General features: G+C 35.3%; 1 protein-coding gene across 3 annotated transcripts in view; it reads right to left on the reverse strand.

The window, feature by feature from the left end:
• SEMA3E (semaphorin 3E) overlaps nt 1-17054 on the reverse strand; it is a 344413-nt gene that overhangs the window by 16694 nt on the left and 310665 nt on the right. For all 3 annotated transcript variants that reach the window (XR_011976936.1, XM_072653225.1, XM_072653226.1), the window contains exons 14-16: nt 16688-16854; nt 8725-8792; nt 7304-7443 (exon numbers count right to left, since the gene is read on the reverse strand). Coding sequence is in view for 2 of the 3 variants with exons in the window: in XM_072653225.1 (XP_072509326.1) it covers nt 7304-7443; nt 8725-8792; nt 16688-16854 (375 nt within the window). In the remaining variant the exon portion in view is untranslated. The remainder of the gene's footprint in view (nt 1-7303; nt 7444-8724; nt 8793-16687; nt 16855-17054) is intronic.

Genomic DNA, 17054 nt, shown 5'->3' on the forward strand with positions numbered 1-17054 from the left:
AAGACCACATATGGAATAACATGCATAGTTTTAGATGCCACATGATACAAAGAATCATGTAGGCAAGATGATTTATGAGGGCCCTGGCAACCATGCATTATGGGCTGGTTGAAGGAACCGCTGATGTTTAAGTTGGAGACATTTAGGAGGAATGTGACATTTTAAGCATCTGAAGGATTATTTTGTAGATGTGATTTTTCTTCTTCTTGATTTCATAAAGCAAAACTAGAAGCAATATATGGAAGTTGCAGATAATGAGGATGATGAAGATGATGACAATGATGATGACAAGCATAATGCTTAAAGCATAATGCTTTAAGTTTTGTGAGACATCTATGATGTGATATAAGGAAGAATTTTTCCCTTACTATTTTATCTACCCTACACTGGAAATGCGCTACCTATGAAAGCAATGAGCCTTCAAGCAGAAGTTAAGATGACGATTTGTCATGAGTTCTACAGCAAGAATTGCTATTTAGGCACAGGTTGGGCTTGATGACCCCCTCTGCAACCTGTTGATTATAAAGTTGTGTGATTTTCTAAGGACTAGGGCTATAACTGACTTTTTTATATATCACCAACAAGCTTTTTTCCCCCCACAAAGAGGGGCAAATTACAGGATTCAGAAGATATAAAGAAAAATGGAGCAAAAAGAAGGAAAGAGTAGTGGCAATAATGTTGATGGCAGTGATTATAAACAAAGAGCAGCAGGCACTAATATACAAAAAGACCCAATTAGGGGAGAACAAACACAAACTGCTGACAACAGCCTGAAGTCTGCAAGGTGATATTATCACCTGCGTCTTAATAGCCCCTACAGATATGTGGCATTTGAATCGGATCATGTGTCTGTGGAGAAATGGGGGAATAAGGGGCAAGGCAGCAATAACCAATTACATTTTAATGCCACAAAATTGTTGAATGGCATTAAGCCATTTCCTCCAATGCTTCTTTAATGTTTGCCATTTAATGAAGCTCTACATAAAACAACAATTAAAACAGCATTTTATAATGAGACAGAACATTCTATATATAATAAAATGATTTTAATGTCTTTCAAGCAACTTTCTCATGAAATCCCATCCATAAGAACTGTTTCCTATACTAACCCTTAATGTACTATGCTTTGGCTAAGAGTACTCAGAGAATGTGATGAAATTAACATCTCTTTGAATATCTGACCTAAAGCAAAGTTTTAAATCTCAATCTCTAGCAATAAAAGCAATGACAAGATATAAAACTACCCATTGTACGGAATCACTCATATTTACTAAAACAATAATTCTATAGTGTATTGTAATGGATACAGAGCTGATCTCAGAGGCTCGGGTTCTACCTCTCATACACGTTGGCTGACATTCAACAACTCACTTCAACTGATGTTGATGGGTGCTTGTTGTCTTTCTCCTTCTCCACCTTCTCCTCCTTCTTCTCCTTCTCTTCTTTCTCTTCCTCTCATCCTCCATTTCCTTCTCTTTCCCTTTTCTTTTCTTCCCCTTCTCCTTTTTCTCTACCTTCTCCTTCTCTTCCTCCTTGTTATTGCTGTTTTTTGTCATTAATTAGATTTTAAGCTCCATGAAAACAAAGGCAGTTTTTTCTTTTGCCTCTTTTTCTTTTCCCCAGGTTTAGCTCAGTGTCTGCATAGGACAGGCACTGAATAAGTGTTCATTTATTGAGTGAGTGATAGACACCTTTCCAAAACAATAAGGAGGGGAAACGATAATGATCTACCTTGCTGGAGAGAATTTCCTCACCTAGGAGTTAGTTACATCAATGAAATCACAGGTTTAGTCCCTAATCCAGGCCCTATTCCATGTATCATTTAAGAGAACTGTATAGAAAGAAAAAAAAAGATAAAAATAGAAAGGACAGAAGTTTTAATAAAGCAATATGAGAGAAGCAGCAAATTACAGCAGAAATGAGAATGAATGTTGCTGCGGAATGTTGATGGATGCATCATGTCAGAAAGACTGACAAGGCAAAGTTTTTCCACCCGAGACAAGATTAGAATGAGATTCTAATCTGAAACAGGCCAGATGGAGTGAAGAAAGCCATTAATAACACAATGTCTGGGGATATTCACCTCAGAATATCAGACATTCTTATACACTGCTAAATCAGTGATGACTGGCTAAAAAGGAGCTCTCATCCACTTCTGATGAAATAAAACAGAAAAATTTCAGCACTACATGGGTCATGCCTGTTAGGTATAAGTCAATTCAGTCTCCCTTATCAGCAGACTTCCAGGTCCTCTTTGTATTATTTTTAAACTAATTTCTTGGAGAATTTTTGTTTCAGGATTATAATACATAAACCTTAATAATTTGGGGGTTAGTTGAGAGACCTATATGCTTCTATCTTAGAATTAGAATTTCCAGAACTTGTTTTCTGAGACTCATTTGCAAATATATACAAAGTACCTATTCTATGAAAAATATTCTAGGCAGACCAGGAGATACAAGTAATAAGTAATCATAAGCAAAATAAGTAATATATATATAAATATATGTGTAATATATACTTAATGATAATATAAGTCTCCACACTTAAGGATCTTAAGGTACAGTAGGTGAGATAATACACATGCACACATAATTATATAATAAAAAGGAACATGATTAGAACATGGAAAAATACAGAACAAGTCCTATGAGGATTCCAAAGAGGGAACTATCATTTCTGGTATTAGGCTATCAGTGAAAACTTCATGAAGAAGGTGGTACTTGAACAAAATCCTAAAAATGGATATGGTTTCACCAGGAAGAGGCAGAAATTGAAGGTAGAAAGGGATGTCCAGAGAAGAGTAGATATTGGAAAATATAGAATATGAAAGAGATGCAGTGAGTTTTATTTTGTTTTTCAATAAAGAATATACAAATGGGAGTGGAATATGATAATTCAGTAAATGTTCATTTGAACTAAATTTATTGCTTGAACAAAATGAAAAGGGGTTAGAACTATATTCGGGAGTGAATGGGATGGGCACATGAAGTTTTTGGGAAGAGATATGATCAAATCCATCCATACAGAGCACACACAGACTTTAAGACTGAGGAAATTAATCCTTATTTACTCAGCAAACATTTATTAAATATCAACTGTGTGCAGAATACAGTAGTAGGCCTGGTTGTCAACACAAAATTGAGATAAGTTTCAGTCCCTGCCTTCACTGACCATAGAGTCTATGGTATTGATAAGGCACCATCACAGATACCTATAGCATATAGTATTGTATGGTAAACAATCACTGTGAATAGTGAGTTTATGGATGCTGCAGCACACTATCAATGACAATGTGCTCAAAAAAGTGTTGTGAGGAATATAATTTTGGACATACATGATCAGAAAAGGAAGTCATCTCATCAGAGGGAAGGGTAAGGGATGAACAGCTTGGGCACTCCTTAAAAGACCCAGAGAAAGAGCTCCAGCATGTTGGAGGATTTACGGAATGACATAGAGAGGGACTGTATGGAAACAGAACCCTGAGGATCTTCTCCTCCTAGTAATTTTTTTTTTTATTAAAGGGGTCATCCCTTGAGTAACTTGAAGAAGCCTCTTCATTGAATGGGTGTATCTCACTCAAAGTGAGATGTGATAAGACCTTAGCCTGAAAGGGCCAGGGTCTCCCATTGCATCCTGGGTCATCTTGGGTCATTCTGATGAGTATCAGGCCAGTGGACCCAGGAGACTGTGGAAGAGAAAGTGAAGTTGGTGACCTTGCACAGCCCTCCCTCCCTCAAATCAAAGTCAACTGCAAGTCATGTCATCATCTTGATGTCATGGTCCTCTTTAAGAATGAAGGATAAACACACACACACACACATACACACACACACACACACAGAGGAAGAGAAGACAAAGATAAGTCATGACCTGCACATAGAGGAAGGACTCACATTGATGAGAAAACAAATCCACTGAAGTATGTAATGGAGCAGAACTGTACTAAACAGTCGCAAAGCCAAGTACTATTTGAATACCAAGTGAAGAGAAAGTTTGAACATTGAGCGTCGAACTATCTTTTAAGAAGTTTACTTACTGTAAGGGATAAGAATTACAATAGGAGTTATAGGATTAAAGGAATTTTTAAAAATCACCTAATTAAGAGAAAACTCATCATGTTTATAGGCAGAGTAAAAGTAGCAAGTGAAATAAAAAGACTGACATTTCAGGAGAGAGAACTAACTTGCGAAAAATGGTGCTGACAGGACATAAGGAGTAGGACGAAGGGCAGGGCCTACCTTTTTCTCTAAGACATGAAAGAAGATAGGTGAAGCTATGGAGGTGCAAAGGATTAGAGGCAAACTGCCACAGTGCGTAGAGTATGGGGCCTGGAGCCATGAGGATTCATCTTCCTGAGTTCAAATCTAGCCTCAGCCCTTATTAGCCGTGTGATCCTGTGCAAGTCACTTAAACCTGCTTGCTTCAGTTTCCTCATCTGTAAAATGAACTGGGGAAGGAAATGACAAACCACTCCAGAATCTTAGTTAAGAAAACCCCAGGTGGGTGAAGAAGAGGCACACATAGCTGAACACCAACAAAGTGAGAGAACTTATATTGGGTAGGCTAGATTTCAGCATAAGAGGAGGTGAGATCATCTGAGATGAAAGAGGTGGATATGGAGCTTTAAGAAAGGAGGAAAATAATTTGCTCCCTAATTACTTTTTCCCCTTCTAATTCTAACCATATATATTTTGATTATACAAAACTTTATAATTTTATGTAATCAAAACTTTCCATTTTATCTTTTATTATCATCTCTATCCTTTTTAGAGATTTAAGATTCCTTCTTCTAGTAACAAAATCTTCAAGGCATGTATACATTTGGAGTTCATTATGGTGTGTTGGTGGTGTCTAAGTTGTTAGTTAAGCCTAATTTCTGCCAGATTCCCTTCCAGATTTTATTTTATTTTATTTTATTTTTTAGCAGATCAAAGGAAGTCCTTATGTTAGGAGTTAGAATCTTTGATTTATTCTACAAAATACTACTGTTTGATTATTTATGGGGATGGTTTACCTAACATATTTACACTGTTCAACTTTTTTCACCACTACCAAATGGTTTTGAAAATAATTGTGTTGTAGTATAGTTTAAGATGTGAGATTGCTAAATTTCTCCCTTCATTTTCGCCTTTTTTCCCTCATCATTTTTCTTGATATTTTTCACCTTCTACTTTTCCAGATGAATATAGTTATTATTTATTTTAATTCTGTGCTAGAACAAGCACACTAATATTTTGATGGTGTATATGTGCACTGGTTCAACCATTCTGAAAAACCATTTGGAACTATTCTATGATGCTTATCTGTAAATAGCCTATGATCTTGCAATACTACTACCTGGCATATATACAAAGGAGATCAAGTTTAGATGGAAAGGACTCATAGCTGCAAGAATACTGATAGCAGAACTTTTTGAAACAACAAGGAACTAGACATAAGATATATGTTCACTAATTATGGCAGAGGTTAAATAAATTACAAAGTATGTTTGAGATGAAGCATTCTTGTACCATAAAAAATGAAAAATATGACTGATTGTCAGAAGCATGAAAAGCTTGGATGAACTGATGCAAAGTGAAATGAACATGACTCGGAGAAAAATTTAAATTATGACACCAACAAAAAATATGAAAAACTTGAAAAGACCCTGGAAGTAATGAAAACAGTAACTAGTAGGGGCTTCAAAAGACAAATATTGAAACATATCTCAAATATCTTGCCTGCAAGGTGATGCCAAGTGAGACCCACATCCTTACATGTAACCAATGTCTTGATTTGTTTTGTGGGACTATATTAGCTGGTGGAGGGAATGGAGTTAGGAAGAAACAGAACTGGAATAAGCGTAGAAGAATCATGTAAAGATTTCTAGGACTGAGGAAACCTAAAAATGCCTCATGTCTGTAGACAACAGAGACATGAAAAATTGGAGATGCATGGGTTTTGCTCTCTGATGGAGAAAGAAATCCTGTATCTTCTTAATTACTTATCCATCTCTGCATTCTACTTTTAGAAGACACTTTTCCATGACCTATATCTATACTTCAACAATATATTTTTATCCACTAACTTAATGTGTTTTTCCTTCCATTTTCCTTATGTCTACAGAAGCAGTATTGTATGTATAGTGGCAATAGTCCTTGACTTGGCATCAGTAGAGAGTCAGATATGAATGCCACCTCAGGAATCTTCTTCCAAAGTGACCATAGGCAAGTCATTTAATGTCTCTAAATATCTATTTCCTCATCAGTCACACTTTCCTCACAGGATTGTTGGAAGCATCACATGACATAAATGAGGTAAAGTGCTCTACAAATGCTGAAGTATTAAATAAATTCCACCTATTATTATTATTATTTTCTATATTTTTAACATCCTCTACATTTACCTGTAGATGGCTAAAGGGCCAGGGCTGTGTCTTTGCCCTTCACTAGTAATGGCCCTTACTCTAAAACCATCCAATAAGACTTGTAATAAATTTCTTTTAATAAAGATGATAATCTTTTTCTTAGGAAAGTAATTTAACCTCATTGACAAATCATTCATTTTGTTTACAAGATAAAATTATCTAATTGAACACAGGAGCAATACTAAGAAAAATGCTATTCTTTTACTAGAATTTTATTTATCAAGTCACAATCAATGCTTTTATCAGCATGATTATTTCCTCCGACCAAGAAGCCATACCACCTATGTTTACCTTAATACATACAGTCTTTGTTAGAATGTAAGCTCCTTTTAGACTGAGACTATTTCATGTTTCTTTTTGCATCCTTAGGGCTTAGTAAGTGCTTAATGAATCCTGGCTGATTGGTGGTTTATAGATTGTGGTGGCTGAAAAATAATCCTGTATTGATCAACCTTATGTTGAATTTCTTCATACTAAACTAGATCTTTAAATTTCAGAGATTTATGATCCATTACTAGATCTCCCTCAATTCAGATGTTCTCATTTGGCAAGACAAGCAAAACTTGTCCTTTGTTGGAACAGCCTTTGAGAACCTAGTTATGACATGATGAAATATCAGAGTTGGACTTTAGTGAGAAATTAGCATTATAATTTTGGAAAAGCATTGTGACATATTAAGATTAAATTCATTGAACATTCTTCTAGATCAACTTTCTATTTCCAGCAGCCAAGTGTAATGAACTTGAATGTGATATAAGGATTGATAACTATTGAAAAAGATGATTTAAGAATAATAAAAGTTTTAAGAAGACATCAATTCAGATCAGCAAATATCTATAATGCCCAATTTTTAAAGTCTATCTTATAAACATATAGAACTCAGCGAGAAATTACCTCTTCCTTTCTTGTTTCACGTGCTTTCTGTACAAACCAGATGACTTTTGCTTGCAATGATCGTGGCGTGCACTCCAGCAAAGTACTGTTATACTCTATACCATAAGCCAAACGTTCCTCAGTCTTATCTAACACTTCTCCTGTAAAAGAAATTTTGGGGTTAGTATTTAACTTCTCTTTCTCTTCTTTTTTTCCTCTCCCTGATTTGTCTCTGTCCCAAACTAAGAACTTCTTGTCCCCTGAGGGCAGATAATGTTATTTCAAATCAAAGTTGGACAACTTCTCCAAGTTTTCTCATTTAGGTCCAGGTCCATTAAGAAGGTTATTTAAAATGGATGTTTTACCAGGGCATGAGAAGAAAAAGCAGAGAGACATTTAGAGACTGTCAGGAATGGGAGTTTGGCTGGATAATAGTGGGGATGGACGGCTTCCATTGGGTCAGTGGTCACAGTCAGGAAGTTAGCTAAGGTGGGATAAACAAATACCACCTATCTCTACAGATAATGAAACAGGTCCAAGCAGTTCAAATAATTAGGTATAAGAAACCCAAGTGAGGAGGAAATTAGAGCTTTGAACTACGCTTTTAGACAACTAGAGGTAACCTTCTATGTAAGAAACTGGAGTAATTGATATGGAAAATAAGTAGAGAAAACATGGCTTAATACGAAGCTTAGGACTTTGTGAAGAAAGCACATTTTATGTGCTACATTCCTAGTGCTAGAATTCGTGTCAGAATAGTGGTAGGTCACATTTCATAGATGAAAGAGATAAGGCATACTTGGTCACAGCAGAGGAATGAGGGATTAGGGAACAAGGCAGTTCTGCACAGGTAGAAAAGAAAGTGGAATGAGGAAATTTCTAGGTATATTGAAAATGTCGTACAGTGGAAAGAATACTCTGTTTAGAGTCAGGGAGGTGTGTCTTAAAATACGGCTTCTGACATTTCTTGTCTGACTCTAGACAAGTCACAACCTCTACGAGCCTCGGTTTCCTCATCTATAAAAATGGGGTTAATAATACCTATGCTGTTACAAGGAACAGATGACACAATGCATATAAAATGCTTTGCAAATTTGAACATGCTATATAAATGTCAGACATAAATAGTTCTGGAGGTACCCAACAAGACATGTACATTAAGGGCAGAGTGATATATTGGTTTGAAATATCTAGAGAATCCTGTTGTGAGTTGTTAATACTTTCAAGTAAAAAGAATCTTTTTATTCATTTAAAAATAATTTCTGTTTAAAGTCCCTCTTCAGCCCTCAAAGAAACATAATGTTTCAATAAATATTGCTCTTGTGAAGGTCAACTGCAAAGATAACTATGGTCCTTCATATTAGATGTTTAATGTTTTTCGCAATGGTTATCTGTAAAGTATACACAAAGCAACTGGTAGCAATTTATTATGTTCGAATTACCAACAAACTGCTGTCCAAAACACTGCTGAGCTGCATTTCCATGCCGAACATCTTGTCTTCGGAAACGTCTAGGGGGAAAAATGCAGTGCTTAGAAGATATACAGTTTTCAATTTTCCAGAGTTTAAAAAGCAACCACCTGCACTATAAGTTCATGGAGAATTTTGCTCCTGAAAAATTGATCAGTCATACTAAACAAGGAGAAAATCTGATTTATTTTGTTTTCTTTATTTCTGTCAAATGTTACTAAAGGGAATAATTATGTTCTTCAGGGACTAAGAACCATAAAAAAAATGTGAAACAGTCCCATAGGGTTAAATGTGAATCCCAAAGCATTGTAAAAAGAACTGCCTTATACTTTGTCAAAACAGTATTATGCAAACAGATATTGAAAGGCCTTTTGGTTTGAAATTAACATACAGAGTGATAATAGACATTTGTGGGTTGAGATGGTAGGAGTGAAAGAATCATATTTATTTGAAATAAAAACATTCATAAAGTTCCTAAATATAATAAAGTACATTTCATTAAAAATTGTATTTTTATCTGAACATTTTGTTCTCTATCAAGATAAATCAGCATAAATAAGGTTGTTAGGGAAGAACATATTAATATTAACTTATTTTATCACATTCAGTAGTTGAGAACTAATTATACAGCTTTGTTAGAATTCTTATTTTCTATTTTCTAAATTCTATTTATCACAGACATAGAGTATTCATTGAAATAATATAAAAGCTGTATTAGAAAGTATTTTTAAAAGTATTAACCAATATTTTCTTTAATAAATACCCTTCTGAGATCATAGGCAGTATATAGTGGTGAGGGGACCATCCATGGAGTCAGTAAGATGGGAGTAAGACCAACTGCTGATAAATTAGTTATATGCCTCTGAGTTAGACTCTTAACTTCGTAGTTCCATGGTCAGTTCTCTAAGAAAAGTTACATATGTAAGGAATTTCTACATTGGGAGTGATGGACTCAAAGGTCTGGATCAAGATGTCATAACTTTTTGAAATATCATACCTCTTGACAAGTCATCATCTACATAAAAACAATTAATTACTTACACAGACAATGATACAGATTGGAATAAAAATGAGGAGGGGAACAGATTTCCTATGCAACTTTAATACTTTGATGAATCTGTGATCTCATTTATATAGGCTCTCTCTCCACCAGTGCAGGTAGCAACACTCCTTACTCTTCTTGGCCATGTCATACTATAAAAACTCTGCAGTGTGCTGGGGACCTTCTCTATAAAGACAAAGTATCAATAGAGCATGCAGACTGTATATTGGTTATTTCCCACTCTTTCTGAATGACAAGTCCATCTCCTTTTTTGTCCTACCCCTCTCTGACTCTATCCTTTATTGTTTACTACACAATTTTTATTAATAATGAGTTTCATCTATTCACATCCACCTTTCCATTGCCTTTCTAGTGAGACAAACTTAATTTTTTAAAAGAATATAGCCTAACTTTAAGGTATAAAATGGATGAAGATTACCTATTACTCAAACAATAATTACAATAAGCCTCACATTTATATATAATATTAAGATCTGTGAAGTGTTTAGCATCTTGAATTGAATGTTGTCCATCCAAATAGATTTTTGAAAGACTACAGAAGAATTCTGAGTGAGTCCCAGAACTGACTGGGAGGGAGATGGAGCTCTGGGTTGTGTTTTCAAAATGATAAGAAATGAATGAGATGTTTTTAATGAACCTAAGCCTCTCCTTGAAAGAAAAGTCTATCATTAGAACAACAATATTTTGTCTGGTGATTCCTTAAGGGAAAGCATGAACAAGGGTCACAATGAGATTGTCAAGTATGGGTGAATTACAATCTGTATCATTAAAAGGAGTGTTCAGATTGGGTCCATTAGAGAATTGTAGGTTCAGACTATTTTTCTCAAGATATATTGTCAGCTAAAGAGTCGCAATACTGTAGTCTACAAAGAATTAAAATTTGCTTTTATAAAGTAAGTGCACATCTTTCAACAAAGAAAACTGCACGAAGATAAACTAGTTTGGTTGAAGGATACTGTAAATTTAAAATTTAAAATACTGGTGAGCAACTATGATAACATCTGAAAACTGGGTTCATTTTGAAATATCAGGGTATAAATTTTATGTCTTTTTTTAAATGTAAGTACTCTAAGGGCAAGGGCTGCATTCTTGTTTATTTATGCATTCCACACAGTTTTCTTTGCACATAGTAGGTAGACAAAATATGCTGCTAAATTAAATGAAAACTTCATACCATAGTTGGAAACGAGAATTAAAACAAATCTAACAAATTATTCTTCAAGGATGGGTTCAAATCTTATTTCAGTCAATTGATACATAAATGTGCCATACTATGTGAAGCTAGGCTAGATAGGTATTTATGTCTTCAGATGATTGCTGGATGGCCTTACCCCTCAACTTTTATGTAGGGAAACTTTTCACTGAAAGACTGAATTTATAATAAACTCAGTTGGAAGCTTGGCACAAGAAGAGGCCTGAAGACTTAGAACTTAAAGAAAAAGACAAATTCTAACCCTTTCATATTATTTCATGTCCATATATACTATAAAAGTGTTCTAGAACTAAGATATAATCAAACAAATAAAAAGCACCATGAGGCACTTCTAACTCAGTATTTTTTCCCTTCACTGATTGGTGTTTAAAGTATCAAAACAAAGTCCTCCTGAAAGAAGTAGTGAGAGAAAAGAAAAAATCAAAGAAACTGGCATTACAGGGGATGGCTTCTGTAAAACTTGTTATGACAAAAGATGAGGGCCTCCAGTAATGTGTCTGAAGATTCACTGTGACACAGAAATGACTCAGTTCCCAAAGGTTATAGTATTCAAACATAAGTTGTGGTAGGTTCTACCAACTGGAAAAGATTTGGATAATAGGCCATTTGATGGACTAAATGTCTCATAAAATTTGGAGAGACTCATTACCAGGTGACATTCAGGGTGATGACTATTTCAGCCATAACGACTCGGAGAGATCAGCAATTAAGTTATAGAGGAATTGCAAAACTGAAAATCTGTATTGTGGGAGAGAAGACCCATAGCAATCAAGTTATAGATCCCTGAAAAAAACAAAAAGTAGTATGAAGCAAGAATTGGAGGGGAAAACAAATTATGGTCAAGGAATTAATAACTCTAAAGATATAATGAGGACAAAAATGAGTAATAAGTACGCATATTTTGTTTTAATATTGAGAATAAAATAAAGATATCTCTCACAGAGTTGTAATGCACTATGTAATTTCATAAATAATAATTCATTGCAACAATTTTAAATAATTCTTTGGTATGAGGGGGTTAGATAAATTTTAAACATGTTCCTTTTAAAAAAACATTATCAAACGATAGGTAAAATATAAGAGCAAGGAAAGGGGGAGTTTGCTATATTTTGAAAGAACATTAGTGATTTTTGTTGTAAATTAATTTTTCCCCTGTTGAGTCATTTTCACTCTGAGAACAGAGAACTATTTATTTTAATAGCAAGTTTTCAATTTCTGCTTCTAGCCAGGTCTTTAGTAAAAATGATCTGTTATAAAAGCAAACAATTTTCCCTTCATGTGTTGGAACTTATCCATAAAGACCCCTCTGGGGTAGGTGATGGTTCACAAAACCTGAAGCCATTTGACATCTCCATTACTGCTTTATGGAACTAAAACTGGTAAAGTTAATGAGTAAGACTTCCACCCACATCCCTTCACTTCTCACATTCCCCCATATTCCTCATCCTACCCACTTAACTTTCTCTAAGCAAGTCTTCACTGGCCTCTTTGTTCCTTTTTCTCAGTCTTTTTCTGTACTTTCTTCTATGATGGACCATATCCCAAAAACTATTTCCTTGAACTAATCAATTATTCAGCCTAACTTCCATCAAAGCAGATAATTATTATCAACAATTCTCACAGGCATACTAAGTAAATGTACTGCATTTTACACTATGTGTGTGTGTATAATATAAGTATACACTACATACCACTATTCTATAATCAAGCAGTGATAATTTATTTAGACCACTTGGGGGAAGGGAGATAGTGTTGCATCGTGAATAAAGCACTGTCTGGCCCTAGAACTAGAAGACCTGTGTTTACTTTTCCACTTCTAATGATTACTACCTATGTAAGCATGGTAAGTCATTTTACCATTTTTAGCATCAGATGTTTAACCCACAAAATAAGGGAGAGGGAACAGATGGCCTTTGAAGTTCCTTCTGGCTCTTGCTACATGATCTTCAAGTCTATCTGAATTTGCAGAGTTAGGGGGTCCACCATTATGTAATATTACATATACTGTCAGATGTTTTAGTGCATTTATTACTTTTGCTTAGAAGATAAGACAAAGAGAAGATCTTTTTCTTAAAAACAAAACACGACTTTGTTATATGGGATGGCTCTCCAGGAGGGAAGGAGAAGAGGGTTACAGAGGAAATGTAAGTAAAAGACATTAATAACTATTTAGTAAAAAGGAGAAACAGGAAAAATGAACCTATGACTCATTGTTTCTCATCTTACACCTTTGTTTTATCTTGGCTTTGGTCATTTTATCTAGAAAATGAATCATTTTTTTTATTTTTAAATTCACATAACTTTATAGGATTTAAGTAAAGAAATACACCATGGCTCCTTGGGAAACCCCAGAGTTCAAATATATTCCTGTTGAAGGAACTTAGGGATTTTTATTCTGTTACCAAAATGGCAATGACCTGTGCAGAACTATAGTCATTGGAGTTTGGGTCGGGGTAGGGAAGGGATTTCCCTCTGTCTTTCATGTGTACTGAATTAAGTCACACGTTTCATTAATTACATAGGTCATGCATTTGCCTAGGAGTTAAAATATTCACTTTCAAATGAAACAGATTAGAAGCACCTGGCACAGAGGACATGGGGCAAATACAGGATTTATTTTAAAATTATTATTTTTTTCTCTTAAACCTCTGAATCCCTCATGTGTAGTAGCTTGCCATTTCCCCATTTCATGTTTATCTAAACACTTTTTATGCCTTCCAGGCATGAGTTTCTAAGACAAGCAGCAGTTGATCTAAGGCAGGGTGGAAAAAGTGGATACATCTGTTTCAGTTAGAATTTTTGTACAGACCATTTAGTGATATTGATTTCCAGGTAAAGGGTAAATTTTTAAAGCTTTTGCAAACACAGCATATTTGATTAAATTGTTTTGCAGCACCTTTCCACATAAAGCTATTCTGTGAAGGTTTAAATAATCAATGTCAGACTTCTTTACTCATTCACCATACTGCTCACTCAGCAATAAGAAAGGTAGTGTGGCCTGGAATCAGGAAGACCTAGCCTCATATCTGAACCTCCAGTATTTACTAAGTGTAATGACAATGTCTTGCTCATAGTTACACATCTATTAAGTGCTGGAAAATCTGATATCATACTAAATTCCCTAACACCAATTTTCTCCAAATTCACTTATTTGTGTCTGCTTATACACAGAGTCCTCATAATTTCTTATCTGGCATCTTTCATTTACTCATTGACAAAAATGCCTATTTCACGTAAGGAGTACTTTAGGAAGTGGATGGCTTAATATGCATTCCATGAACTCATAACTATAGCCATCCATTATTTTGATGTGATTTTATTTTCATAGATAAAGCATATAATTAAATTGGCAGGCAAACTGTTATCACCAGGTCTGTACCACTACCTTTGAGAGACATCATGCATAAATTGGTTTGATGAGTTCTCAACAGAATTTATCTTGATTTTTTCCCCCAAGTAAAAAATGTCCTTCTGGAATCTTTAAGAATGTTTTCCCCCTTAAAAAATCATTTACTATCCCGCTTGTGCATATCATTCACTTCATGTCTTATCTAAAAGGATTTTACATTTTACTCATTTCCTTGTCTCCCCAATGTCATCTCATAAATTAAAGAATTAATTTCTTCTGGATGCAATTAGGCCTGACTTAGTTTGAGGCTCTCCAGCTCCTAATGCTACAAGAAGATGGGAATAAATAGAAAGAGGAAAGGTTGGGGGTGGGGCTGGAATGGAGATGAATGCCATCTTTTTTAACAGTGATGGGTACTGAGAGTTCATGAACTTATACATAATGTATATACATACATATATAATTATCGAGCTCTACCTATAGACATATATAACTATATCCACATAAAATTAATGATCATTATTGCTTTTTATTTGCTTTTTAGAATAGGAGAAATATATTCTTCCAAATAATGCAAACCTCGTAAACTTATTCTGTGATTGTAATATATGCATATAAATCTGGAGCTAGCAATGAATAATCATTCTTTCTGTTTCTTATGGTAGGACCTTAAGTCACTTATCTTTTCACATTTTTATTATTTTAAAGAAGAACTAATTTCATCAACATACAGTGCTTCCATGGTATGTGCAAGTGTATAATATATATATGTATATGTATATATACATATATATAAAATACACACATATATTGGTGTATTTATATGTGTGTATATATGTGCATATATATGTATGTATCAGTGTGTATGTGTGTGTGCGTGTGTGTGTGTGTATCCCAACTCTTTCATGACTTAGTAGTTAAGTCCTAGAAAGTTTCCAAAGGCACTGAGATGATGTGTTACTCCTATGATTACACAACTATTAAATGTAAGTTGTTGTTGTGTTTGTCTTTTGAAGAGAACCATGACATCAAGATGATGACATGACTTGCAGTTGACTTTGATTTGAGTGAGGGAGGGCTGTGCAAGGTCGCCAACCTCACTTTCTTCTCCTGAACCATCTGGGTCCAGTGCCCTGATATTCATCAGGTAGACTGGAGATGGCCCAGGATGCAATGGGAAACCCTGGCCCTTTCAAGCTAAGGTCTTTTCGAATTCTCACTTTGAGTGAGATAAACCCATTCGATAAATAGGCTTCTTTAAGTAGTTATATAAGGGATGTTCCCTTTAATCAAAAAATAACAATCAGACTGGGAGGGGGAGACCCTCAGGGTTCCTAGGTAAAACAGAAAAAGTTGCTATCTAGTAATTACATACACTCAGTGGTAGGTGTGTGGGGACTTGTTGTCCAGTCTATGAGCTCCAGAGTGAATGGGATTTAAGGCTTGGTCTTTGCACAAGAAATGTAGCCAGTAAACCCAAAGGAAAACAAGCAGCTTTTGGTCATAGAGTGTACCTTCTCCTGGATAAAAGACCAGAGAAGAGGAGAGGACAGGAGTAGTGAGATGAGGAGAAAGGAGGAGAGGAAAGGAGAGGAGAGGAGAGGAGAGGAGAGGAGAGGAGAGGAGGGAAGAGGGGAGGGCAGGGGAAGGGAGAGGAGGGAAGAGCACGTCCTTCATGTTTAATATGTTAGAAGGCCAAGAGAGGATCATAAGATTTGGACCATCCCCTTAATTTTAACAAATAAGGAAAATAAGACCCAGGGAAGAGATGTAACTTATCCCAAATCACACAAGCAGTAAGTGACAGTGGCGGAATTAAAATCAAGATCTTCTAATTCCAAATCCAGGGCTCCAGTGACTATACACATACACAAATACATACATACATATATACATATATATATATACACACACAGTCATATAGACATACATATAGACATATACATGCACATCTACGTGTCCATATGTGTATATGTGTAGGTATATGCATATATGTATATACATATGTATGTATATATATATATAGATATAGATATCTTTTAGCATGTCTAGGGTCTCAACATCTCAATGACAATATATAAATGGACATGTTAACACAGGTGAATTGAAAGTAAATTAAAGAATATCAATGAAGGTTTTTTTATCTGCATAACTCTACATGCTTTCACTGATATTCCCTTAAATTCATTGATTTCAATATCATTTCACTTCAGAAGACAAGACTTTAGCGACCGTTTCTCTAGAGAAGGAAAGTTCTGCGTATCAAATAATGATGTCATACGTCCAAATGTTGAGAAGTCATCATTTTTACCTTTTTGCATGTGTTCCTGTTGGGTAATAGCGGGAACAGGAGATACCATCCCATGCGCAGTATGGGTCTCTTGCGAGGCAGCAATCAGCACAAGCTGTACCATACATGTCACACTGGTGGAATCGGATTTGGGCCACTGCCGATTCAGATCCGATGTACAGCTGTTGCTGTAGAAATCAAAGGGAAGGACTTCCAATGACAAAAATGAGCCATTTTCCACTAACCTACAACACACAGACCCACCTCTAAATAGCCCTGACTAAGCATAGATTTCCATTGGAACAGCTTCTAACCACTAATGATACTGCACTCTCTCTCCCCTCCTAAGCCTTTTAATTTGAAATGGCTATTGACCTCCTAATTCTAA

This window comes from Notamacropus eugenii, chromosome 3, assembly GCF_028372415.1.
Source record: "Notamacropus eugenii isolate mMacEug1 chromosome 3, mMacEug1.pri_v2, whole genome shotgun sequence".
Taxonomy (NCBI): domain Eukaryota; kingdom Metazoa; phylum Chordata; class Mammalia; order Diprotodontia; family Macropodidae; genus Notamacropus; species Notamacropus eugenii.